This window comes from Peromyscus leucopus, chromosome 17 (assembly GCF_004664715.2).
Source record: "Peromyscus leucopus breed LL Stock chromosome 17, UCI_PerLeu_2.1, whole genome shotgun sequence".
Lineage (NCBI taxonomy): Eukaryota > Metazoa > Chordata > Mammalia > Rodentia > Cricetidae > Peromyscus > Peromyscus leucopus.
In genome coordinates, this window is record NC_051077.1 from 14,774,580 (window position 1) to 14,801,690 (window position 27,111).

General features: G+C 42.7%; 1 protein-coding gene across 1 annotated transcript; it reads left to right on the forward strand.

The window, feature by feature from the left end:
* The first annotated feature begins 182 nt into the window (after positions 1-182).
* On the forward strand, positions 183-25,223 carry LOC114708485 (neuronal acetylcholine receptor subunit beta-3). The gene is given in 7 exon segments (XM_028891813.2): positions 183-494; positions 12,102-12,274; positions 13,640-13,684; positions 20,653-20,762; positions 20,972-21,264; positions 21,267-21,853; positions 24,229-25,223. Coding segments are annotated over 7 exon segments (1,392 nt in total). The 5' UTR covers positions 183-445; the 3' UTR covers positions 24,364-25,223.
* Positions 25,224-27,111: the final 1,888 nt, after the last annotated feature.

A 27,111-nucleotide genomic window follows, 5' to 3' on the forward strand; every position in this document is an offset into this window, starting at 1 on the left:
CTGGTCGAAACTGAAAAGCTACTTGTGGGCAGAGTTTCACTATCCTCTATGACAGAGACCATGAAATGCAGGTATCCTCATTACCCAGATTTATACTCACAAGAAAACACCACAGGAATATTTTAGACTTCTCTAGCCTCATCCTTCTCTCTCATCCCATTCTCTCTCTGTAAGAGAGTGAAATAATAAGTCAGGAGTTAGGACCCAGAGATGTTTTAGCCTCACAAGACCTGACAGCTCACTGGGCATCAGTGAAGTGCACTTTAAGAAACCCACACGGAAGGGAGATGACCTGTGACTATTTTCATCTCAGGCAGCTGGTCATGATCCCCTTGGGTTCCATCTGGACTTTGAACCACTTGTATTTTGTTTTCCAATCCTGCTCCTTTCCCGGGGCAATGCTGTGTGGTTGAAAGGAAGAAATCACCTCTCTAAAGCAGACATCATGCCAGGCTTTTTCATGGTCCTTCTGGTTCTCAGTGTCACTCTCTCAGGTAAGGAGCACCTTAAACTAAGTGTGAACTGCAGGTGTCAGATTATTCAAAGGAGGGCAAACATCAGTGTGGGTCATGTTGTTCCTGGAAAAGCAGGCACCGATCCCTTCAGGATAACCTTTAAAATGTGGCTCAGATGGATAACTCCATGAGATCTCTATAAACAGATTGCTAAAGAAGCCAGAGCTTCAAGTACGGTTTAAGGCTTACTCCTTTATTGCATGTTGCTCTTTGGGATCGCTTTGTGTTACGAACCTGATAGACATAAAAGAGGGAAATGTTACCGAGGACATTAATTATTGTTCCCAGGATTGTTAAAATGCTCAGTGGAAATTTACTAGGTGGACATTTTTCTATCATGTCTATTAACAATTGCTGGGTCTCTGTGTAGATCTTTAATTTTGTATAATATATCCCATAGACTTGTTAATAATTTAACAAAGTTTTGTAAACTAGGAGGTTTCGTATGTTTCAATACTATAATAAAAAAAAGTCTGTGAATATCTGTGTGCTGTATGACCTGATGGAAACAGGGACTGTTGATAAAGAAAGAGAATAAGAGGTGAGAATGAAAGCAGAAAGGGAGGGGGGCAGGCAGTGAGGAAGGCACTCCTCAAAGTTTAGGGGATAGTGGTCATCTACATGCCAGTTTTCTGGAACTTGGAATCATTTAATTGTTACAAAACACAGGCAATACAGAAAAGTTTCATCGTGAAGCTAAGGGCAAGATTTTGAGCAGTGGAGTTCCATTAGTCATCTGTCTTCATTTCTCAGTAGTATTTTTGCCACATTGAATTATTACAGCTTTCAGATTGAGAACTGAACATCTAGAACTAAATCCTAGACTTCAAAGACAGAGGCTGAGAGGTCCACATGAACACTATCATATTCACTTTTAGAAGTCGCCTTCCACCATGTCTGCACCCAAAAGCAAGCAGGGTAACTTCTAAGTACAGAGAAATACCAAGCCGACTTCCAAATAGCACCAGATCTTCTCTCTGAAAAGTCTTAAGTATAGCTTTCCAATAATAAAAACGATAATCAACTTCTGGGTATTTAGCATACAGTTAATGTTCATACATCTGACTTTTTTTTTTGGCCTTAATTTATTAGGATATTCCTTTAACTATGAAAGAATTGGTTCTTACAATGCACATTCCAAGAGTACCACCTCAGTGGTTAGCAGGGATAATTAACATAAACTCTCTAGGCTCAACTGTGCTTCGTCCTCTATGTAAAGTAAATGTTGCATTAGAAAGTTGGAATTGGAAGAGAACCTGGTGCTTTTTCTCTACTGTGGAGGCTTGAAGAATGTGGGCATGTATTCCATGAGTATATGTTTCTTGTAGATCAAAATAATAATCATCAATCTAATGACCTGTAATCAATCTCACTCTGAAACCTCGGGAGCCAGTGGGATCTACTTAGATTTTTGCACGGAATCCCCCTCTCCCTGTCCTTCAGTTCTTTAACCTTACTACTCATTGTAAAAATTTATTTAATTACACAAATTTACTTTTCATATGACACTGGGTACCCTTTCATTTTTTATATTTCTGAATTTGGTAAATAGTAACAGTTGCATATTACTGTGTGATACCTCTCACATTGACTTTTCACATTTGAGTGCTTGTGCATGCTCCCAAAGAGAAGGAACTCTGGTTTATTGCCTTCCCAGCATTCCTCTTCCTACAGGATAATGTCTGTTTACTCATTCAATGAATATTTATTAAGCATCTTACTGTACCCTGGGAATACTTCCAGGATGTGTGGATACATGAGAGAATAGAGCAAAGTCATTCTAATAAGCTCTCATGCTTGGAAGAATCCATTAAATATTTACTGCTTGGTTTCACGCCGAGTTCCAGATCCACATGTCAGCAGAAGCAGCTACCAATCCTGCGGCGTAATAATGGGAAGAAAAACCAAACCGAAACACAGCGAAAGATGCAAAAAACACGTTACATATCTCAATCATAATTGTTGAAATTACTCAATGACTTAAAAATTTTCAATAATTTCTTTGCTCTCATAGTTGAAGATCAACAAAGATGCTACCTTTAGCAAAATCATAAAGAACCAAGGGAAGTTTCATGTGTTTTCTTGCCAGTTATTTATTCCTTGGAATGAGTGAGTTTGTCAAAGCCCTCTAAAAAGAAAATTTAGTGTGGGGATTGGAAGAGAGCAGGGGCCCTGGAAGTCTGAGGCCAGGAAAATTGGTCAGGAAGAAAGAGCCCAGAAGATAAAGTCTTTTTCTGAAGCTGGCTTTGGGTATCTGTTGGGGGCTGTGCCCAAGGAATGGTACACTAAGCTTTCTCTTTTATATTTCCTAAACAAAACCAAAAAGGCCTCAATTAGTGGGTCACACTTCTTTGGGGCTGCCGCATGGATGCCAAGATTTTGTAGGCACAGGAGGAGCCACAATAGTTACCTATCCCATGCTTATCCTTCACATGCTTTGCCTAAGATGAAGATGGAATCGGGACCAGATAGCAAGCCTCTGACTCTGGGTCTGGTACCCACTGATGTTCAGTATAGGTCTGCTGGGTTCTTATTTTAATGATGGGGGAAACTTGGCAAGGGTCTTGGCATTCTGAGCCAAAAGGAGCACCACTCTTGGGATGCATTTCCAGCTCCAAGTTCCCTGTGCAGAAACCAGCAGCAGCAGGCACAGAATCCCACATCTCTGCCTCTCGACATGTGTTCTCTGGCCCCATTTGTTCCTTCCTCTTCCGGTCTTCTGCCTGAGAATTTATGTGTATGGTTGCAAAGAAAATGTTTTGCCAAGAAAAACCAGAGAGTTTAAGCAGAGAGATGGGGACCGGGAGAAGATGTGGGGGACTGAGAAAGCCCCGTCAGGTGGCAGATATTTACACCTGTTGCATGGCACTCAGTATGTCATGGATGGTTTCAAAGCAAGTAGATACGGGTTTCATTTGAAGCAGGGACACTCCTTTCCCGTAAAATCTTCTATGTCTACCTCCAAGGAGAATAACTGAAGAGTGATAAAAAGAACTAAAGAAGCCCTGGGCGAAGTGATGAGGCCCAAAGGCAGGCATCAGCTACAGAAGGGGACTGTTGAACCGTTTATGAGACACCTGCATGGAATGTCCTCCTGAGATCAAACAAACGTTATTTGTGCCTTAGTGTTAGACTCTCACACTCTTCCAAGTGCTAGGCTGCATCGGACATCAGGATGATGTTTAGCTTTCTGTACCTGCAGAAAAATACACATAGTAGGATAAATATACGTGAAGATAAATAGTTTATTCTATCTTGTAGTTAGATTTTCTAGTCTGATCTTCTTTAGGGATTATGGCGAGGCAGCAGATTGTAGCAGGAGGGTAGAGTTGGAGGAAAAATGTCTTACATCATGAGCCAGAATGCAAAAAGGAAGAGGATTCCACAATCCCATAATCCCCTCAATGTGCCCTTCAATATCATAAAGATCTCCCCCACTTTCTACTTCTTAAAGGTTCCAGTACATCTCAATAGCCAGCACCCAACACATGGGCCTTGGAGCCACTGAACATCTAGACCCACAGCAAACAGTAAAGCACACAGGACACTGCAAGGCGCAGCTAAACAACATCAAAAACAGCGATACGAATGAACATGTGCTCCTAGAATCAAGCTGTTGTTTTTGTGTAGAAACAAGGGGATCTTGGTGGAGATCAGTCACATCACACTCCCCCCCATGCAACCCTCAGATAATCACAAGCAGGTGGAATCATCTGGCTCATCAGTCTGAAGATCACAAGCTGCTATTCACTTTCAGCTTACTAATCATGTCCCTCCCTGAAATCTTGATTATATGTAATTTTGTGTGTCCTGGAGCAGTGAGCGAGGGCCACTGCTCTGTCTGTCATAGAATGTGACCATTTGCTAATTCATTCATCTGTTCATTCATCACACATCATCAAATATTTAACAAGGCTACAGTTTCAAAGAATCAAACATGCCCATTGTCATTAATATTTTACATTAAAAGGACAAATCATTAACCTGTCCGGTCTCCTCTGCTGCTCCTGCTATAGGGACTGAGGCATATGTGTTTTATTTTTTCATTCGGTGAATTTTGCTTTGGTCAAAACAGACTTGTCCCAGTCAGGTGCAGCTGCTGTAATACAACACATACTACAAGTTGGTGATTTAAGCAGCAGGCATTCATTTCTTCCAGTCTTGAGGCTGAAGTACATGCTCAACAGGGTTGAGAGTTCCTGGTGAGAGCTCCCTTCTTGGATGGCAGATCATTTCTTCTGGCTCCTCACATAGCCCCTTCCTCTGTTTCTCCTCTTTAGAAGTTGTATCTTCAAACATACTCACCTCGGGATTGGACCTTCCATGAATGATATTTTAGTGGCACAAATATTTAGTCCATTTTACCAACCAGTACAAGTCTATATGCTATGGGAGCTCTATCTTTTAAGATTGGTAATACAATGTGAAATGTGTTCCCCTCCTTGGGAGAGCAGAGTCATGCATTTCCCTTGGAACCAGGTGAAAAGCAAGATCCAGATGTTACTATTTTAGATTTTATGGCACAACATGCAGCCTTGTCTCCCTTCAAAAGAACTGTACAATTGTTTGTACGGTTTTCTCGATAGAACTGAAAATTTAAAGGTAAGGGTCTGGTTTGTCCTCAGGAAGACCTTGTTCACATAAAAATTCTCAGAGCACAGGGTTATGTGATCTAAGAAACCTGTGGGGTGTGTGTGTGTGTGTGTGTGTGTGTGTGTGTGTGTGTGTGTGTGTGTACATGCATATGCACAGGCACATACAAAACATTATTCTGTAGTTTTTAGCATTCCTGGAGTGCCTCAATCTACCACTTGAGGCAACATCATAAATGATTTGTGCTAATTGGGCTAAACTACAATAGAAGGACTTCCCAGAAGTTCAGTCTGTGGTCCAGCAGCTTAGTCAGTGATGTCAGTGAGACAGATGAGGGAGTCCAGCCTCTCTGCCTCTCCTTGGAATATTGGGCAGGTGTTCTTTGTAGTTAAAGACCTGTTTAAATCACTAATGGTATTGATTACATGTTCTTTAGCTTCTTACTGTAAGCATTGCTTCTGATGACATTCTTGTAAATAAACAAAAATGCCGAAGAATCGGGTTAAAGCGATGGCACAGTGGCTAAGAGCACTTACTGCTCTTGCAGAGAACTCTGGTTGGGTTCCCAGCACCCACATGGTATGTAACTCCATTTTCAGGGGCTCTGCAGCCTTCTTCTGATCTCTGTGGGTACCAGGCATGCATATAATGCAATATGCATGCACAGGCAACTCTCTCTCTCTCTCTCTCTCTCTCTCTCTCTCTCTCTCACACACACACACACACACACACACACACACACACACACACACATGAGAAGATAAATCTTAAAAAAGTTAAAAAAAAGATGCTGAAGGATGGGGCCATTTGTCTCTTTAATTGGTAGCTGCTGGAGTTTCCCTTACTGCCTGGAATATCTTGAACAAAAATGCTATCAATTACATAGCTAGCCAGACTACCCTATCCCATCTTGAACTGGTAAGATGAAGAAGAAGAAAAAAAATCAACAGACAGCAGAGCCATGGCAGAGGCAATGGAGTTGGCAGGGGCAATGGCAGCATGGCAGTCAGAAGATCAAGCAGCAAGGCAGTCAGCTCTTGGGCAGAGAGAAGCCACCACCAACAGTTCGAGAGCTTAGTTCAACAATAAGGGAGCAGAGTAGAGACATGGCAAGAGAGGGCAGAAAGAGAAGGCAAGAGAGGGCAGTTGGCTGGGACCAAAGAAACTTGAAAGGCAGAGAGGAGATGCTGCAGGTCCTTGATACCAGAAGAGTTCCAGAGAGCTGTTAAATTTGTAGGGCATGTTGGGTGTCAGTCAGGCTTGTGTTTAGGGCTGAGGAATCCCAACTTCCTAGGCCTAATTAAAAGCTCCAACGGTGGATGTTGTTATGGCTGTGGAATACTAGGCATGTGGAGACTGGAGACTCTCCAACTTCCTAGGCCTACATAGGAGTTCTATGGACTAAGTCAAGGGTTGTTCAACAATGTTGCTGTCTTCAATAAGGGGTGCTGCCTGCCACAGGTGAAGGACAGAGAAGGGAACAGGTGCATCTTCCCCATTTTTCTCTAGAGCAATTCAGCTCTGATGTAGCCATAAGGTTTTCTCTGGTCCTGCCCGGCCCCACAGTCCCTCAGCAGCTTATAAAATAATCACTCAGAGGCTTATATTAGCTAAAAACTGTATGGCCAATGGCTTAAGTTTCTTGTTGGCTAGCTCTGTCATCTTAAATGAACCCATTTCTATTAATCCATGTTTTGCCACAAGGCTGTGGCGTTACCAGTCTGCTGGCATCTTGCTTCTCCTTGGGCAGTGGCTGGAGTCTCTCTCTACCTCTCCTTTCTTCTCTGTGTATGTCTGCTTGGATTTCCCACCTGCCTCTAAACTGCCTCGCCATAGGGCAATAGCTTTATTTGTCAACCAATCAGAGCAACATATATTCACAGCATACAGAAAGACACCCCACAGCACTCTGGCCCAAACTGCTCCACATCCCTCCATGAAAACAAGTGAGGAAGCTGACTGTCTTGTTACTCCAGGGCTGGCCACTCAGCAGCCATTTTTCTCCAGAGCGACTGTGTGCCAATTCCATCAGGCAGCTCCCGGGAATCTCCATCCCCTCCTCTCCCATTTCCAGGAAGCTTTTAGATCCCTGGACCCATTGATGCCCTGGCGGCTGCCCTGTTGCCCCTCTCTTAGATGCTTCTCTGCTTATTAATAACAGCTGAAGCACCCAAGTTCCAGAAGGGTAAGTTTTTACATGAGTAAGCCCAAATGTAAGGCCACACCCCTCCCTATTGCCTACTTTAATGCTTTTACTTTAGTGTTTTGTACTCATACAGATGCCTTCTTGAGAGGAAGAGAAAGGGCAAGGCATAACTTTAGCTGTAGCCCATATGTTTTTTTTTATGTTTTAAAAAATAATTTTTGTGCGTTGTTGATGAGTTCAATGTATTTTAGTCATAGACTCCCACACATGATGTTATTTTGTTCTTCTTTCACTCTCTCTGCAACTCTACAACTGTTCTTGTCAACACACCTCCACCCACTTTATTGCTTTTTTCCCCTTAAAACATTCTGAGTTTAATTAGGGTCTCTTGCATGGCGTGGATGTTGGGTTATTACTGGATCATGGACAACTTATCAGTGGCTACACCCTTGAAGAAAACAGACTCTCCCTTCCCCAGCTGACATTAACTCAGCTAGGGATAGGGCCTCACAAGGCCCTTTTCCAGGCATGTTGGAAGGCAATTTTATTTTTTTAGATAGACAAAATTTAATATCACATCTTTTCTCTTTTTCCTTATATTACAGATTTTGAAAAAAAATGTCAAATTCTTACTAAATAGCCCTCTCACTGGTTTTCAGACATGTATGTAGTGATAGAAACACAATCCTTGTATTGTTATCCATTAATGTTTATAAATTATTAATTAAAAAACATCTAAGAATACTTTAAGGGTTTGAAACTGGAAATCTTTTCCCGAGGGAAAAGTGTGATGTATCCTGTTTTTCTTCAGTCTTTTTGTTTAAAAATTTAAAATTTATTTAAATCATAATGATGTCACCAATCTTCCTTCTTCTTCCTACTACTGTTGCCAGGTACCTCCCTCAACAACCTTTCAAATTCATGGCTTTTTATTTTTTGACTAATGTTCTCTCTCTCTCTCTCTCTCTCTCTCTCTCTCTCTCTCTCTCTCTCTCTCTCACACACACACACACACACACACACACACACACACACACACACTCACTGGAAGGTTGATGTGCTGGATTTCGTGTGGATAACCACAGCTGCTTTGAGTTCATGAGTACAAAGGCTTTAAGTCATGTTCAGAAGACAGAATTTCATGGCACTTCTCCTCATCTTTCGGCTCCTCTATTATTTTTGTCTGGTCTTCCATGATGTTATCGGAGGCTTGATGAGGGATTATATAGATGTCCCATTTGGGGCTGAGTACTCAACGGTCAATTATTCTCTGTACTTTTGATTAGTTATGATTCTCTGAATTGACTTCTGTCCACTGCATGAAGAAATGTCTCTGATCCAGGAAAGAAGTAGCAGTAAAACATGAATTTGAACATAATAACTTAGAAAGCACTTTGCCAACATGCCTGTTTAGCAAAACACAGTAGTAACAGAAGTAGGTTCTGTCCTACGATGTATGGGTGGTTACTTAAACTCTGTTTACATTATTTAACTGCTTTTCTAGTCCAACGTCCCAAAGTCTTCCCCATTCCTCAAAAACAAAACAAAACAAAACAAAAATCAACCAACCAAACAACAACAAAAACATGGTCAAGTCTGTCACAGCAAGAGCCTGCTCCCTGGTACCAACTTCTCTATTAGTTACTTTCCTATTGCTATGATAAAACACCATGACCAAGGCAACTTATTGAAGGAAGGGTTTGTCTGGGCTTACGGGTTCAGAGGGTTACAGTCCACCATCGTCAGAGCAGGCAAGCATGGCAACAGGCATGGTGACTGAGCAGCAGCCTAGAGCTTACATCTTAGGCTACAATGAGAAAACAGAGCAAACAGGGAATGGCAGAAGTCTTGTAATTCTCAAAGCCCACTGCAAGTGACATGCTTTCTCCCTAGACCACATCTGATCTTCCCAAATAATGCCACCAACTGGGAACCAAGCATTCAGGCACTTATGGAATATCTATAAGGAATCTATAGGGACTATAGGGAATATCTCATTCAAACCACCATAACAATGTAATTGTAGGCAACACATTCCAATGACAGTAGCCTCTGCTGTTCTGGGGCTGTCCAAGTTTGTTTACTATACTATGACAGAAAGGAACTTAGGAGGAAAAGATTGATTTCCTCTTACAAGGCCATAATCCAACACTAAAGGAAGGCAGGAACCTGGAGGTAGGTACTTGTGGTAGTTTGAATGTAATTGGTCCCCGTAAGCTTATGGGTAGTGACAGTATTAGGAGGTATGGCTTTGTTGGAGCAGGTATGGCCTTGTTTGAGGAAGTATGTCACTGTATGGGTGGGCTTTGAGGTCTCATAGATGCTCAGGCCACACCCAGTGCCTTAGATTACTTCCTATTGCTCAAGATGAGCTCCTTCTCCACTCTCAGCTCCTTCTCCAGCACCATGTCTGCCTGTATGTCACATTTCCTGATGATGATAATGGACTAAACTTCTGAAACTGTAAACAACTTAATTAAACGTTTCTCTTTGTAAGAGTTGTCGTGGTCTTGGTGTCTTTCCACAGCAATAGAAACCCTAGGGCAGCACTGAAGCACAGACCACAGGGAATGCTGCTAACTGGCTTTTTTCCTCTATGGCTTGCTCATCCTGCTCAATCCAGCACCATCACCCAGAGGTGGTATCACTCACGGTGGGCTGAGGCCTCCTACATCAATCATTAATATGAAAAAAAAATGCTCTCACGAAATGGTCTACAGGCCATTTGGATGGAGGCATTGTCTCAATTGAGGTTTCCTCTTCTCAGATGACATTTGTTTATGTCAAGTTGACAAAACCCTAACTACATAGGGGCTTTCTGGAGCCTCCTTGACCAACTAATAGGTATTACATGCCTGATACTAGAATTTTAATTTAATAAGCCACGGCTTTTGGGAGAAGCATTATTTATCCATGCAAGGAATCTTTGTTCAAACTCATTTTTAAAAAGACTTATATTTTTAAACTAGCTTGCAAAGTCTTTTCATATAAGGCTTTTCATATATTTTTAGTTTTGGTTAACCGTCTCCTTATGTCCTTTCTCTTTTCCATCTCTTGCCTCCATCCCTGCTTAGCTCTTTCCACCCCCTCTGCCTTGAGACCACTTCTCCTCTGTCTCATTATTCCTCCCTAGTTTCCTGACTTCTGTAGAAAGTCCAAAGTCAATATCCAAATCTAAAAATTTGAACCTAGAATCCATATATGAAGATGAAAAACATGTTGTATTTGTCTTTCTGGGCCTTGTTTGCCTCAGTATATCTGCTAGTTCCATCCATTTTCCTTTGAATTTCATATTTTACACTGAGAAACATTCCATTGTGTACCACATTTTCATTATCCATTCATCAGCTGATGGATATCTAGGCAGATTGTATTTCCTTGCCATTGTGAACCAAGCAGCAATGGACATGATATCTCTTTAGTAGTATGTAGAGGTCTTTGGGTATATGCCTAGGAGGCCTGGAGTTGATGCTTATAGTAGTTCTAATTTTAGTCTTTTGAGAAACTTCTATACTGATGTCCATAGTCAGCCCATCTTATTCCAGCCTCGGCCACCCTGTGAGCAGTGTGTGTACATCCGGAATTGCTCCTCATTTAGGGAACTGCCTGTAGAGACCTCATGTACACAAAGGGATGTTATCCTCCCGCCTTTCATCTACCTGATAATCTCTGCATTTTGGCTTAGTAAACTGGGAGGGAATGTTTTGCTTGTGATTGTTGGTCATTGTGTATGTCTCTGTGGGATCAGAGGTCTTCTTGGGTAAAGAAAATTCTACAGATTTAGTTTCTCTAGGCTATCAACAGGGCATTGAACATTCACAGGGAGGCTGGAAACAGTAATTAGGGAGCACATTGCTTTAGGCTTGCCGGCACATGCTTGAATGTGAAGAAGACTCATTAGACTGCATTTCTATGTCATTCCTCCAACTGGAGGCTCCAATTTTAAGTCAGGGTCACTTTAGGGGCTTACATATTTGGGAGCTTGTAAAAGCTCTTCCTGAGAGATGATGAGGGAAGGACTTCTAACAGAAGACGTCATTGGGAAGAAGACACGAAAATAGACAAATAAACATAGCGAGTGCTCAGTAAAGATAGAATCCTTTCTATGTTTCATGCATTCCGTGTGAAAAATGAGTGCTTGCTGTGGGCCAGACCCTGTTCTGAATGTGGAGTAAGGTTACATGTAATAGATGCTGTCTGTGCCTGTCAACTTGAAGTTTGAGGGGAAATAATGAGAACATGTAACTATGCACACAACAATATATTATAAAACTGTACATATACAACACACATACAAAGGCAACACACATATAATAAAAGTACACATGCTACACACATACAAAGGTGACACACGCATATGTATACAATAATACACACATAATATGATTGTACATACATACGTATATTTATACAACATATATAAAGGTCAATCTGGGTATACAATATATATACAAGGATAGCGTAAATATCCAACACACACAATGACAACATGCATGTACAACCAATGGACAAGACAAAAAATAAATTCAAGGTGCCGTGAAGGAGCCAGCATGTGGGCAACATACATTCCTATAAGATGGTGGCATTTGTTGTGAGGCCTAAAGTGGAGGGTAAGGTGGTGGCTATAGGTAACACCTCAGGGACTCGTGTGTACACAGTGATGAGAAGTCTCTGGAAAAGCGTAGGCTTTGGTTTTTCTGGTGTGGTCTGGGGAAGTAGCGTGCAGGTGGAGAGTGGGGTCCAGAGCGCCTCACTTCAGTGCCTCTGCAGAGTCAGTTGATGGGAGAGAGATGAAGGCTCTGGGTGCAGGATGCTGATCCAGCTGTTCTGCTGCTTCCTTAATCCAGGTTCCCGGGTGACTCTTACAGCCACCGAAGGACTCAGCTCCATAGCCGAACATGAAGACGCCCTCCTCAGACATTTGTTCCAAGGTTATCAGAAATGGGTTCGCCCTGTGCTGAATTCCAGTGACACCATAAAAGTGTATTTTGGATTGAAAATATCTCAGCTTGTGGATGTGGTGAGTCATCCTCTGCCCTGAGTTCAAAACAGCACACAGTCCTTTCCTGCTGTGACTCCAGACATTTATCTGTCCCTGTTCCTGACACTGACATTTTACAAATAGGCTATGGTGAGCAGGAATCTGCTCCAAGGAGTCAGTGAAATGTCCTGAGGAAGGAATGAGAGGTCATTCCATGCCAGCATTGCAGGACTCTTCGGCGGAAGGTAGAGAGGGGAACTAGAAGAGAACTGGGCCCTGGTTGGAAGGTGGGGAGAAGAGAAGAAGAAGGCCCAGGTGACAGGTGGGATCCAGGCTCACAGCTGCCTATGAGCTGGGCTGTCAGGGCTCCTGCATCTAGAGGAAGACAAGTGGGTGATGGCAGTGCCCTGTCACAGTCCCCAGGCGACTCCCTTTCCCTGAACTCACCCGCACCCTGGCATCTCTGCTCACTTTCCTCTTGGGTTTGTGCTTCTGCTATGTTTCTGTTTGTGGAGAAAGCTGTAGGCTCAGATTGATCAAATGCGGGAACTCACCCTATGGTGGTTCCCAAAGCTCTAGAACACTTCCCGGGTGTGGCTCAAGCCTGCGGCCTTCTTCTCCCTCTCTAGGCTGAGAATCCAATACCCCAGGATTCCTTCCCATGATCCCCCAGTTTGTCTTACATCCAGCTCTAATTTCCTTCTTTGCACCATCCAAGGCCTTCTGAGTCGTTCAGTTGATAAAAGTGTCTCCAAAATGAATTACTGTTTGTTTTAATGGGTAGTTTCATTTGAGCAAAATATGCATAATGCTTTATGGCCGCATATCACTGACTTGCTCTTAAGTTTGAAATCCTTGCTCTTTTGGGGTTTGAACACTTCCAAACTCAGGATTCTCTCCTAAGAAAAAGCCAAAAAATTGAAACCCTCCACTTTAATCCTTTCTAACTGCCAACTATTAAAATCCTTGATTAGTTCTTTGAGAGTTTCGTACGACTTGTTTTGATCATGCTCCTGTTTCTTCTCAGATTTAACTCCTTCCCTGCTCATCACCCAACACTACACCTTTAAATATAAGCCCTCAACACCAATTTATGCTGGTTAATATTCTTGGATGTGTGTATCACGATTGGTTTAACCAGGGCTAGCTACCTTCGTAGAGAAAACCTTCCCTCCATATCCAGAAACTAACAATGGTCAATAACTCCACAGCCAGGAGTGGGTTTTCCTGCTCAATGCCCATCTCCACACTGGGGTCTGGTTTATCACTGGGATTTGGTTTATCTGGGGCTTGCACGGGTTTTATGCACACCATTGCAACTGCTTTCTCTTAACATTTGCAGCTACCGTGCGGTGTCCGGAAGACACTGTTTATGCTCAACCTTTTTAATTGTCCCTCTTTTAGGATGAAAAGAATCAGCTGATGACAACCAATGTGTGGCTCAAGCAGGTGAGATCACCAAAGCTGTGTCTGCCCGCCAGCCCAGGGTCTGACATTGCTTTCTACTCAGACATGTTGCCATCTGTAAAACACTCTAGGAAGCATGCTGGGTTCCTCAGGGGGAGATTTAGGGATGCCTGGGAAAGATCTGTTTTCTCTTCAGCTGTGAACCCAGGAGAGTAGCTCTGTTAGTGTATGGGGATGCACCTTCCTGTGGCACTGTTCCTCAGGGGTTGAGCAGTATGGGGCAGGGGTGGCCCTGGGCAGGTGGTGACTGACAGGGATTCAACACTATTTAATGAGAGTCCTGCTAAGTGACAGACGTCGTGAAAGATGTCTGGGAGGGAAGAGAAGAACAGCCATGTCTTCAAGGAGAGGATGGGAGTTAGTTACGTAAGGAATAGTTACTATAAGGTGATATACATCAAAAATAAGTTTGTATACGACCCCATGATTGCACGAAGGTGCCATCGAGATGGGGGGCAGTCAGAGAATGCTCCCAAGAAGAGCAGATCTCTAACACAGGTGTCGAGGTCAAACAGAAGGCCTGAAAACCAGATAGGAGCGGATTTTGTGGACCACATAAACCGTCTTCCCAATAATCCCCATGACTTTACAATGCTCTCATGCCTAAGCAAACCAACGGAAGCTTGTTCCAGCCATCCCAGCACACCTTAATCAAAATGAAGACTAAAGCACTCAGTTCCCCTCTTCTTCCTTTCCTTCCCACACTAGCCAATGATGTCTCCTCTCAACCACAACCTTTACAAAGTACAGCTCTCACAGGCAGAGGAACCCCTCCAGCTGGACCTATTTTTATTCTATTGATTTTATTTTGCAGACTCGCTTGTCTTTCTTCTTTGAACTTTCAGAGTAATCAAATCCCTGGGGACCATAAATATCTTATTAACTGACTTGCTGCAGCCACATGAGGAAGCCCAATGTCATGACCCCTCAGATTCTGCACCATCATGTCCGAGGTCCAAATGCATTGCCATCCATCCATCCATCCATTCTTTATTTCTTCTCAGGACCTTCCCACGAGTAATTCCACCACCATCTCCCTAACCTGCCCCACCAGCCACGCTCTGATTCCCCACCCTTCCCTACACCATCAGAATGCCTACACCATCCTTTCTCAGTACCACTGGCAGCTTGTGTGAGTCAGTCTCAGGCTGGGAGTGTGTAGTGTCAGGGACCAGCATTGTGTTCAATGCCAGTTAATATGGCCTGTTCGGTGATGCAATGAATTCCTCAAGCAACGTAAGTCCCCTGAGCTGCTGCTTTTTACGTCTCTATCCCTGGCTACCCATCTTGCTTCAGGAGGGCAGAAAGCAAGAACAATTGTTCTGGCTAAAAATCCTCTCCTGCGGCTTGTCTCAGTCCTCTTAGAACAGTGTTTCTGAAATTATTTCACTCTTCACTCCCTTTTGTCCAAGAAATTTTGTGGGGTCCTTAAACACATAGGTGTGGAGATATGCAAAATAAATATTTACTGATGCTAAAATAGGAAGCAAGTTATTTTAAAACAGTTTCCTGGTGTGTGTGTGTGTGTGTGTGTGTGTGTGTGTGTGTGTGTGTAATTTTACCATTTCTCACAGATGAAAGGAAGTTTGCATGCTTATGAGATGGATGCAATTGCTTATTTTTTTTTTACTAAAAATTAAACCTCCAGTAAACGTTTAACACCGTGGGCTGTGGAGCATCTTAAGCATTTCTCAGAGCTGCATGGTGTCTTGGTTTTGTCACCTCCAGTGGTCAGAATGCTGCTTTGTGTGACCACACATGGAACGGAAAACGCGAGTTCAGGGCCATTTCAGAAATTCCTGGAAATTTTGTCCTGAGGCTGAGGCAAAATTCATTGATTTAATTTTGTGAAACTCAAGCCAGCAATGTAAGCAGCAATTTTAAAAGCCAAACACTTTCACGCATTAGAATCTGAAATTACACTGATTTGTTACTTTTATGGTGAGAAACGATGGTGGGAAATGCCAAAATCTTGACTTTTTCACAACAAAATCATGTTTCTGGAGAGCACAAACCGTATGTGCCACCCAAACACCGTAATTAACAGAAAATGGCGGCCGAGAATCTGAGCGAAGCGTTTAGGCAGCATTTGTTGGCACTGCGGAGCACAATGCCACACCAAGTGCCGATTGGGTTCAGACCCAAGGCATCAGTAAAGCCACACGGTGCACCAGGTGTGGGTGAGCTCTGCCCCAAACAACTCAGGTTCATGTCCTGTTTAGTTTAGAAGAAATTCTTGGTTGTTATTCATCCAGAAACAGTTGTTTCCAACTTTTTCGAAGCCTCTATACTGATACAGGATCCTGTATGGGATCACTACCCACAGTTTTAGAAACTGCCACGGGTCGCCATGTGAAATTAGTTGTTTTCCAGAGCCAGCAACAAGGTGGGGTCTTTAGACTTGGTCATCCTTTACAGGGCAGAAACGGTTTTAAGTAAGGACCTTCTGTCTTTAAGAAGGAAGAAAACTGAGCCCAAGAAGCCGGTGACTTGCTTTCCAGCAAGGACTTAAGTGCCAAGCAGAGGAGTATAGGTTGCGCTCATTGACTGATCTTCGTCACTTTGATTTTCCAAGAATGGACTGTGAGTGTAGTGCATCTCCAGACAGCCTGCCTGTGCTCTTTATCTCGGCTGCTCTGGGCTGTGTGCCGGTGTTTTGCTGTGACTAGAATCTGCTTGGATCTTCCCACACTGGCTGAGAACCACTTAGTTGCCAGAGACAGGGAAACCTGGCCCAGACCCCGTTAGCAAACTGAGATTCTATTGGTCTTCATGATCTGAAGGAGGTCGGGGTAAGGGTTTATATACAGTTTCGTTCAGCACACAAGCAACACCACAAGACATTGCTTTAAGACAAAGGAGCTCAGCGGCCTCAAACTCATGACGCTCCCGCTCTCTTTCCAAGTGTGGGATTTCAGGCTTGGCCCACCATACCCAGTATGACCTCATTTTGAATCTGATAACTTTTCCTCTTTGTCTATAAACAATATTCTCTGATTGTATTGTTGACCACCCGATCTTGTGGTTTGGTTTGGTCTGTTCTCCAGCACTGGGACAGAATCTGTCCACATTGGTTTGATATGACACTGTGTGTGTGTGTGTGTGTGTGTGTGTGTGAGAGAGAGAGAGAGAGAGAGGAGAGGGAGAGAGAGAGAGAGAGGAGGGAGGGAGGGAGGGGGGGGGGAGGGGGGGGCAGGGAGAGGGGGAGAGGTGACAAATGCCGATAAAACCCTTTTCTGAAGTGCAAGCACATTTTATATATATGGTAAAAATGTTTATTGAGTCAGGGCAAATAGAGGTAGATCACATTTAAATTAATAGACTGCTGAAATGGCTGGTTTTCCATCTGAATCATAATGGTTAGAAATAGAATTATCAAATTTTATCAGCCAGTTTATATGTTAAATGTTGACATATAACTAATGGTATATAAAAGAGAGCTCATTGGTCACTTTGCATGCATTAAAAGTTTAAGTTGCATGTCCTTAATTCTGTGACTTTTCCATAATGTTTTATTTAAATTATTTTTCATATAATATACACTTTCCTATTCTTCAACTCCAGTCAGACACATAACTACCTATTTTTCATCATAGACACACCCACCCCCTTCAATTTTAATTCAGTAAAGTATTCTAAAATATTTTTCTTTGAAAGACTTTAGTTTCCAAAGTAGTTAAAAGCATTACAAATTCAGCATAAGATACACAAATTTAGCCAATGTTACTAAGAGCAGACAATATTTTTAAGAAAGCCTCGTTTGCTGGGCTGGAGAGAGAGATGGCAGACTGATTAAATGTGCTAGCTACTCTCACAAGCCAGGCGGGTCTCTTTTGGCCTCCATAGGTACCTCTATAGGTGTGGCATATACTACACACACACACACACACACACACACAAAGTAAGCACATAAATCTTTAGAAAAAGGATGCCATATTGCTTTAGGCACTGTACTGGGTGGCTTTGTGTGTCAACTTGACACAAGCTAGAGTCATCAGAGGAAGGAGCCTCAGTTGAATAAATACATATATGAGATCCAACTATAAGGCATTTTCTCATTTAGTGATCAGTCGAGGAGGGCCCAGTCCATGACGGGTGGTGCCATCCCTGGGCTATTGGTCCTGGGTTCTATAAGAAGGTGGGATGAGCAAGCCAGTAAGTGGCTTTCCCTCCATGACATCTGCATCAGCTTCTGCCTGTAGGTTCCTACCCTGTTTTAGTTCCTGTGTTGACTTCCTTCAGTGATGAACAGCAATGCTGAAGTATAAGCCAAATAAGGCTTTTCCTCCCCAACTTGCCTTTTGGTCATGGTGTTTCATCATAGCAATAGAAACCCTAACAAAGACAGGCATGGAGAACTAGTTTCTAAAAGTGCCAGTGAATTAAAATTTGACCACAGAAAATCTTTTAGATAAATTTACATTTTCAAATTCTTTTTAACATCATTTAAGCCAGACAAAAATAATTTTATATTTAGATAAAATACTTCATAGCTTTACGAATCAAAACACAGCTTAAATTCTTTTGCTGCCCAATTCATTTTCTGTGCATAGGATTGCACACATTAAGCAGAATTTGAAAGTTGTAAGAAAGTGACTCCTCATGAAGATCCAAGGACAAAGCAATCTTTGAGTCCTGCTCTTCACGTCAGTAACTTCCGAGAACACATTTGCTAGCAGTCCCAAATATCTTGCAAAAGAGTTAAATCTAAATTATAGTTTGATGAAATGTAGCAGATTAAGGTCACCTGTCCACATGGCTAAACATTAAGAGCATAATCAAGCCTTAATCGCATAGTAGCAACCTGGGCTTTCAGAAAACAGAGCGCCCCACCCCACCCCAGTTCTAGAGTTAACTCTTCCATGCCCGCTTTTCAGTGAAGCCTGGCTTACAGAGGGACCTTGAATAACTGTCCCCCCTCAACACAAACAAACAAACAAACAAATGAACAAACAAACAGAGGCAGCAGCACATGGGGGACAAGAAAGTCTTAACAATTGGTGCTGCATTGACTGAGGTCTGCAGCCAGAGCCATATATATATATATATTTATACTCATTGAATCCAATTATCACAGCCCATATGTGCCATCCACTGGGGCATAAGCAATGTACCATGGTCATACTGCAAAGAAAAGTTCTTCTCCTTCCTTCAGCCACAGTCAACTGCCAATGTCAGGAGTGGGACCTCAGAAGCCCCTCCTGCATCCATTCTAGAACTGTGTTTTTGAGATAATAAATCAGTATTTATTTAAGCAACACATAGATGAAAATGCCAGCTATAACTAGACACGTGTCCTTTGTGCCCCAAAACCAATCCATGTAAGCTGCTTTGCCAGAAGGAACAGGAAATAATATAAAAAAACAGCTTGAGTAAACAGTTTTTTTTTTTTTAAAAAAAATACCAAATCAAGTATTCATCTCTCTTATTACAATAAGTCTAAAGTAAAAGTAATTTAAAATATGTATTTTAAGTTTATTCTTTGAGAATTCCATACTTGTGTACAGTGTCTTTTATTTATATGCATTCTCTGCTCCTTTCACCCCTTCCAGGAGCTCTCCCACTCAGTTTTATGTCCTTTTTTTTTTAAATAGCCCTTTTATTTTCTAGAACCCTCTGAGTCTGATTACTGCTCTCTGTACAGGCATGGGTGTGGGGCCATCGGCTGGCTCAAGGGATTATGCCCCTAAAGAAAACAGACTCTCTTTTTCCCCCTTAGCGTCCATCAGCTGTCAATAACTACTCAGGTGAAGTGGTAGCCTGGGTGTCCCTCCCCCATCTGCACAGGAATGTTGACAGGCTTGATCCTGTGCACACTTTGAGTAGGGCAACCACAGCTATGTGAGTTCTGTCCAAAAGATAGTTTGACCCTGACCTCTGGCTCTTCCATTTTTTCTCTCCCCACTTTGATGTTCCCTGAGCCATCCGTGGGGTGGCAGGGTTTGGGGAGGTTGATACAGATGTCCTGTCTAACACTGAGCACTTGCAATCACCCATTCTTAACAGTCTGAAGAGTTATGGGTCCCTGCATCGAACACTATCGACTAGGAACAAAAGTTTCTTGGACCAAGGTTGAGAGCCTCACAGAGTATGGGTATAAACATAAATATTTAGAAAGTGATTTGCACTTTTTAGGCATCATTCATATTTCAATATTTTGCCATCCGATTAAGTCACCCATCTGCCAATTCTTGATTTTTTAATGACATAGATGGCATCACTGGACTCCAGGAAGCCTCACACTGGGTATACCCTTCTAATGCTTGAAGAAAAAAAAAAAAAAAACATATGGAGGCCCAGGATACTAGGGACATAATTTAAAATGTTAATTAGGAGCTTACAAAACCACTTTAGATGAACCATAAAAGGGACATCTTCCATCCGTTCTCATTATTTAAAAGTGACAATGCCATCAGGAATGATCACAGGTGCTGGACATTTCACAATAACAGGCCAAAACCATATGTTCCCATTGTCAAGGGACTGAAATCTCATTGGACAAATCCTCCTGGAACAAATTGGATGAGATCAGATATCACTTTATAGAAAGGGTCTTACTGTATACATCAGACTGGCTTTGAGCTCATGGTCCTCTTTGCTTAGCTTTCCAAGTACTGGGACGAGAGGCATGCCCCTTCCCACACAGTTGTGACTTTTCTGTTTGTTTCTTAAGAGAAAATAGGATAGAAACACAAGTCGTGAATCAGTGCCCTTTGTGACGAGCCTCTTTACTGGTTCAGACATGGGCATGTGGAGGTTCAGAGGCCAGGCTGGCTTATGTTGGATCCGAAAGCCTCACTAAATCCCAGACAGGATGCCAAGGTCTAACCTGGGTGAAAAATCTCTTTTGTCTCAAAATAGTGGGCTGGTAAATTTTAGAAATTTGAAGAGCCCAAGCTCTAACGTACTGAATCTTCCGAATAAAGTTGCTGCATCCTCATTTCACGCAGGAATGGACAGACCAAAAATTACGCTGGAATCCCGAAGAATATGGTGGAATTAATTCGATCAAGGTTCCGTCAGAATCGCTCTGGCTTCCTGACATAGTTCTCTTTGAAAAGTAAGTGTCTCAGAGTACTGCTTTGGTCAGATGAACACAGGACACAGAGCAGTCTGATGTGGGTGGAATATTTAACCTTCTGTATCAAAGTGATTTCTTTGTATTGTTTGCCGTTACGGTGGGAAAGGCATGCAACGTAGACTGGTGGGGAGACCCTCCAGACAGGGAGCGTTTGGCCAGCCACTAAAGCGTAACTACTTTCATGGCAGTGCTGACGGACGTTTCGAAGGTTCCCTCATGACCAAGGCCATTGTGAAATCCAGTGGGACCGTCAGCTGGACTCCCCCTGCCAGCTACAAAAGCTCCTGTACCATGGACGTCACGTTTTTCCCATTCGACAGGCAGAACTGCTCCATGAAGTTTGGATCCTGGACTTACGACGGGAACATGGTGGACCTCATTCTGATCCACGAAAATGTTGACCGGAAAGACTTCTTTGATAACGGAGAGTGGGAGATACTAAATGCCAAGGGGATGAAGGGCAACCGAAGAGAAGGTGTTTATTCTACCCGTTTGTGACCTACTCTTTTGTTCTGAGACGCCTGCCGTTGTTTTACACGCTCTTTTTGATTATCCCCTGCCTGGGGCTGTCTTTTCTCACGGTCCTGGTGTTCTACTTACCTTCTGATGAAGGGGAAAAGCTTTCACTCTCAACCTCGGTTTTGGTTTCTTTGACGGTGTTTCTTTTAGTAATTGAAGAAATAATCCCGTCTTCTTCGAAAGTCATCCCTCTCATTGGGGAGTACCTCCTCTTCATTATGATTTTTGTTACCCTGTCCATTATTGTCACAGTTTTCGTCATTAACGTTCACCACAGATCTTCTTCAACCTACCATCCCATGGCCCCCTGGGTGAAGAGGCTGTTTCTGCAAAAACTCCCGAGATGGCTTTGCATGAAGGACCCCATGGATCGCTTCTCCTTCCCCGATGGAGAGGAGAGGAAAGCAGCCGTGAGAGGCAAAGTCTCAGGGAAAAAGAAACAGACGGCTGTTAGTGATGGAGAAAGAGTTCTGGTCACTTTCCTGGAAAGGGCGGCTGAGTCCATCAGATACATTTCAAGGCACGTGAAGAAGGAGCATTTCATCAGCCAGGTGAGTCTGCTGTGATATGACAGTGCCGTTCGCTGAGGAGTGGGCAAGAAAGCCATGCTGGTGTCCCTTACAACAGAATGTGGTCCTTGTTCACAATGGCGTTATCACCTAGCCTCTGTAAAAGCATATAAAACAAGCCCAGCAAACCATAGGAACTTTTAGCATTACGTTTTTAGAAAAAAAAGTTCACAGAAGGAAGTATCATGACTAAAACTAAGCGGCTGCAGATTCAGTGCTATAATTCCTCAACTGCATTTTACAGAATTCAGTTGCACCTTTAAAGGGGTTACCCTGATCTGTGGTAATTTTCACTGTTTCGTGCGATGATGTTTTTCTTTTCTTTTTTTTCAAGACAGGGTTTCTCTGTGTAGCTTTGCACCTTTCCTGGAACTCACTCTGCAGACCAGGCTGTCCTCAAACTTACAGAGATCCGCATGGCTCTGCCTCCCAAGTGCTGGGATTAAAGGCATGCACCACCACTGCCAGGGTGTGCTATGATGTTTTTTAAACCCAGTGTTTAGAAATGTGTTAGAGTGACTAGAAAGAATCAAAATTTGAAAAGTAATACAAGTTCAGTTGCAACAGATACTTCATCAAGGGAAAGGGAACTGGTTACTTAGTGTACACACTACAGAAAAACAAGGACAGGAGATTCCCTTCTGGGATCCCAGCTACCCAGGAAGCTGAAGATGCAGAGTTTGAGATCAACATGGTTCACATAGTGAGATCGTGTCTCGGAAACAGAAATACCTAGGTTGCAGAGGCATCACCATCCTGGCCACAGACCCACCCCTCTCCTGTGTGACATATTACATTGTCAGAATTTAATGTTTTTTGAACCTACCTTGAAGAACATGACAAGGAAAAAAAATGACAAAAATCTGTCAGTACATAGGCTGAAAATAGCCTTTATTTCTGCACCATCTATGCAGGGTTTGGGACATTTTTCTCTAAAATTCTTGAAAATTAGATCAAGGCTCACGAACAGGTTTATGAAAGTGTTTTTGGAAGCACACTTTATATTTTATCTTCATAGGTTCAGTGTGATTTATCTTCTCTCTTAACTCTTTATCATATTTTTGTACAATTAAAGATTTTGATTTAAAAACAAAAGACTAGAAAAATGCCACCTCTTACAGGTATGCTTCAGCTATTAGGGAAGGAGTTTCTGTTTTACACTTTATATCTTTTGTAAATACTAATATAAATATTTAAGTGGGTTTTAAAAAGTATGACTAGCACAGATAATTTGGAAAACTTAAACAAGAGGATCACAATCACTAGTAATCCCACTACCTAAGGTTAACATTTTAGCATTTTATACTCTTGCTTGTGTGTTTTATGCTACACTTTTGTTCTAAACTTGGAAAGCTCAGGACAGCCTGCTGTCCCCCTTCTGCCAGTGTGTGGGCCTCCTGCTCTATTCTGTCTTTACCAAATCTTTGTCTACAGGTACTGCAACTGAAAACATTGATCACAGTATTCAACTGGTTAGCAATTCACTGTACAGTGTCCTGGTTTCCCTTGGCAATGTATCATGATACTCAGTACTGCTTCAGGATTCCTGGGGAGATGGTACTGTGTGTCCCTAGAATATAGAAGGTTCTCTCCTCCCTCCCATCCACTTCCCTCTCCTCCCTCCTCTTTCAAGATCTGAAGTGGTTTCCACTGAATGTGTTTTCTTTCTTGTGATCATACTCTGAAGCTTCCTGGGGAACTGCTATAAGCTTGAGACCATGTATAGAAACTGGACTCTGTGTCCCTTTAAAGGTGAGATCCCATGCTTCTCTTGTAGATTCCCCTAGCCTATGGCTTATTCCTTCCTGGACCTGCTGCTCCACATCTGATGCCTATTCTCCCATAACATCCCAGCCTAACTAAAGTCTCCATAGATCCCTTTCTTATAATGTCCCACCTGTCATTTCTCTGTTCCTCAGTGCTGGAGCTAGAGGAGCCATGGCCATATATGGAGTAGGAGGAAAATCCTGTGATATTTACCTAAAAGTGCTCTAAAGATATCCATCTGTGATAGGCATATCAGGAAGCATTGTATAAAATCAGGTGTTTTTTTTTTTTTGTGTGTGTGTGTTTGATTAGCAATATTTCCAAGTATACAAATAATTCTATAGTTTTTGTTTTACCTCTTCACCGTTGATAACTGTTCCTAAACACTCAACTTGCAAGTTATTTTCTTGGGGTGTGATGAATAACATCCCTGGATAGAATCTAAGTCCATGCCATTAGTGATGTGTATATACATTTTGAAAGCTTAAAAATGTGTCATAAATCCAATATTGCTCTTTTTACATCCCTTAATGAGGTCAGAATTGCCGCTCAGCTTCTGGAATGACAGGTGCCCTTTTTCTCTTTTGCAGGTAGTGCAAGACTGGAAATTTGTGGCTCAAGTTCTTGACCGGATCTTCCTGTGGCTCTTTCTGACGGTTTCAGTTTTGGGCTCCATTCTGATTTTTATTCCAGCCTTGAAGATGTGGCTGCACCGTTTCCATTAGGAACGACTCTCCAGATCCATTTAGAAGACACGCAGAGATGAGTCTCACCTTAGGACTCACGGCTGCTGGCATGTTCACAGAACACAGACATATGCACTAGCTGTAGTGTCCTCATCCTGTCACCTGAGCTTCCTGTGATGGAAGGACTCCGAGAAAATGTCGCTTTGATCTAATGTGATGGGTTGCTGCCCTTGGAAATGGATTTGGACAATTCAAGGGGGACTCCAAGTTACATTCATGAGGCCCCAAACTCCTGCACATCTCTATCCCCTGAACTCCTGCATCTGCTTATCCCCTGGACTCTTCCATCAGCTCATCCCCAAATGCCTGCATTTTGCCCATCCTGGTACTCCTGGTATCTTCCCAGACTTGGTGGTTGGCCTGAGCTGCATACTGGTGCCATGTGGTACTTCTCTACCAGTGTGGGTGAACACATTTCGACAACAGTTTCAGGATTTATATAGGTACAATTCTTGGCCTAGAACACTGTAAGTACAATGGTCCAAGATGCCACTTGTCAATGAATGTCCCACCAATATGGCGTTCGTTGGAAATGATCTTGATTGGCTATGACAGCTCTCTAAGATGAGTATTACTAGAAGTTTGTTGATTTCGTTGCAATGCTTTTCTAACGGTGCAAATAGGAGCTCTGGTGATTTGTGACTTGCTGTGAGATCTCATCAAAATAACTTAGAACAGAAAAGCAGTCATTAGTTACTAGGACTACGTTCATTAATACATGTCTTTCTGCTCTTAGGAAATGAAGAGTGCTTAATATTCTTTGATCATGATTTTGGATAATGTCTTAGCCAGTGTTGTATTGCCATGAAGAGACACTGTGATCACTAAAACTGTTATCAAAGAAAGCAATTAATTGGGAGTTTTCTTACAGTTCCATTAGGTTTAGTTCATTATCACTATAGTGAGAAGCATGGTGCCACACAGGCAGACATGGTGTTGGAGAGGTAGCCAATGGTTGTATGTACATCTGGATCTGTAGGCAACAGCAAGAGAGAAGACAGTGAGACTTGGGCTTTTGAAACCCCCAAACCCACCCTCAATGACATACTTTCTCTAACAAGGCCACACCTACCTCAGCAAGGCCACACCTCCTAATCCCTCTCAAGAAGTGCTACTACCTGATGATTAAGCATTAACATATAGGAGCCTATGGGGGTCATTCTTATTCAAACCACCACAGGTAGAATTGGTTTCCACTGAATCTTCTGCCTTCACATCCCCCCTCCCCTGCCACCCGTGTCTCCTTCCTTTCCTTACCCCACCCCACGGCTCCTCTAGGACGGAGTGGGAGCATCGATCAGATTGACTTTGCTGCTGCTAAGAATCCCTCCCATGTTTTGCTAAGAGTCTGTTCTCCGCAATGATGAAAGCCTGTCTGCTCTGCTTATTTTAGACATGGTTCTTCTAAGTAGTTTGTTCCTGATATTTGAAAACCCCAATCTCAGGTTTTATTTTTAGATTATTGTCATTGCAAAACACAGTAAGAGTTCAGTCTTCTTATTTGTATTAGTCCATGCTTTTTTCTTTCCTAATCCTCTCAAGCTTGTCTTTTTATCTTTAGACCTGGATATGTCACATCGTGTCTAAGCAAAGAATGATGTCCATCCATCTCTGTCCATCTCTCTGTCCTTCTCTTCCCCCTCCTTCCTTTCCCCTTTCCTCCCATCTCCTCCTCTCTGCCTTCAGTGACTAATGTCTTCAAACTATGCAGATCTTCTTCAGTTTCTTTTACTGTCTTTCTCCATTTTCTCTCTTTTCCTCTTGACATTTCTGGTAGGGACCTTGTCATTGCTGGACCTGTTCTCCGTGTTTATTAACTGATTGACTCTTCTCTTATGCTTTTATATTCTTTTTCAAAATACAGTATTTTCTTAATTCTTTGAAAAATTTACACAACGTATTTTGATCCTACTTACCTCCGATATTCCTACCCCCCAATTTCTCCCAATCTACTCCCTAACTCTATCCTCCAACTCCATGCTCTAATTTATGTATGTATGTATGTATGTATGTATGTATGTATGTATGTATTTAAATATCCCTTTGATTCCAGTTTGTGCTGCCTGTATACTCTGGTGTGGCTCCAGCCTTGGTCACTGAGGAACCCAGGCCCCTGCAGGGACCCATACTTTGACTATTCTGCAGCCATGACAGCCTGTGGAAAACACCCAACAGAATGTAGGCCCTTGGCACAGCGTGATGTGCCCTTGAGTCCCCAACCTTGAGCCTAGCTCTAGTTATAGGAAAACCCTAACAGGTATCCTCATAAAGTAAAAGAAGCCAATTAAAAGTTAAGGCAAGTGGGGTCATGATAAAGAAAAAATGTATTAGTCATAACAACCGCCAAAAGAGATAATAGTTTTCTTGTAGCTGCAAATTAACCAAGGACAGCACCTCCAGATGGGAGGTGCATCAATCCTGAGTCTGCTCCTACATAGTCTGAAGACCCCCAACCCCACCTTGCTTCACCAATGTTGCTTTACTCCCTATAAATACTCTGTCCTCTTGCTACTTGGGGTCTCTCCTGCTCTGCTGGCTGCTGCGTCAGATGAATAGAGAGTCCCGAGTTAACTCATAACAACACAAAGACTCTCTGCTTTTACATCGGATTTGGTCTCAGTGGTCTTTGGGGGACTCTGGCTACATCAGTCCCATCTCTGCAGCTGGTCCCCTTCTGGCCGTTTGTGTTGGTATGTGTGAGTAAGGTCGGACGGAAGTCCTTGTTTA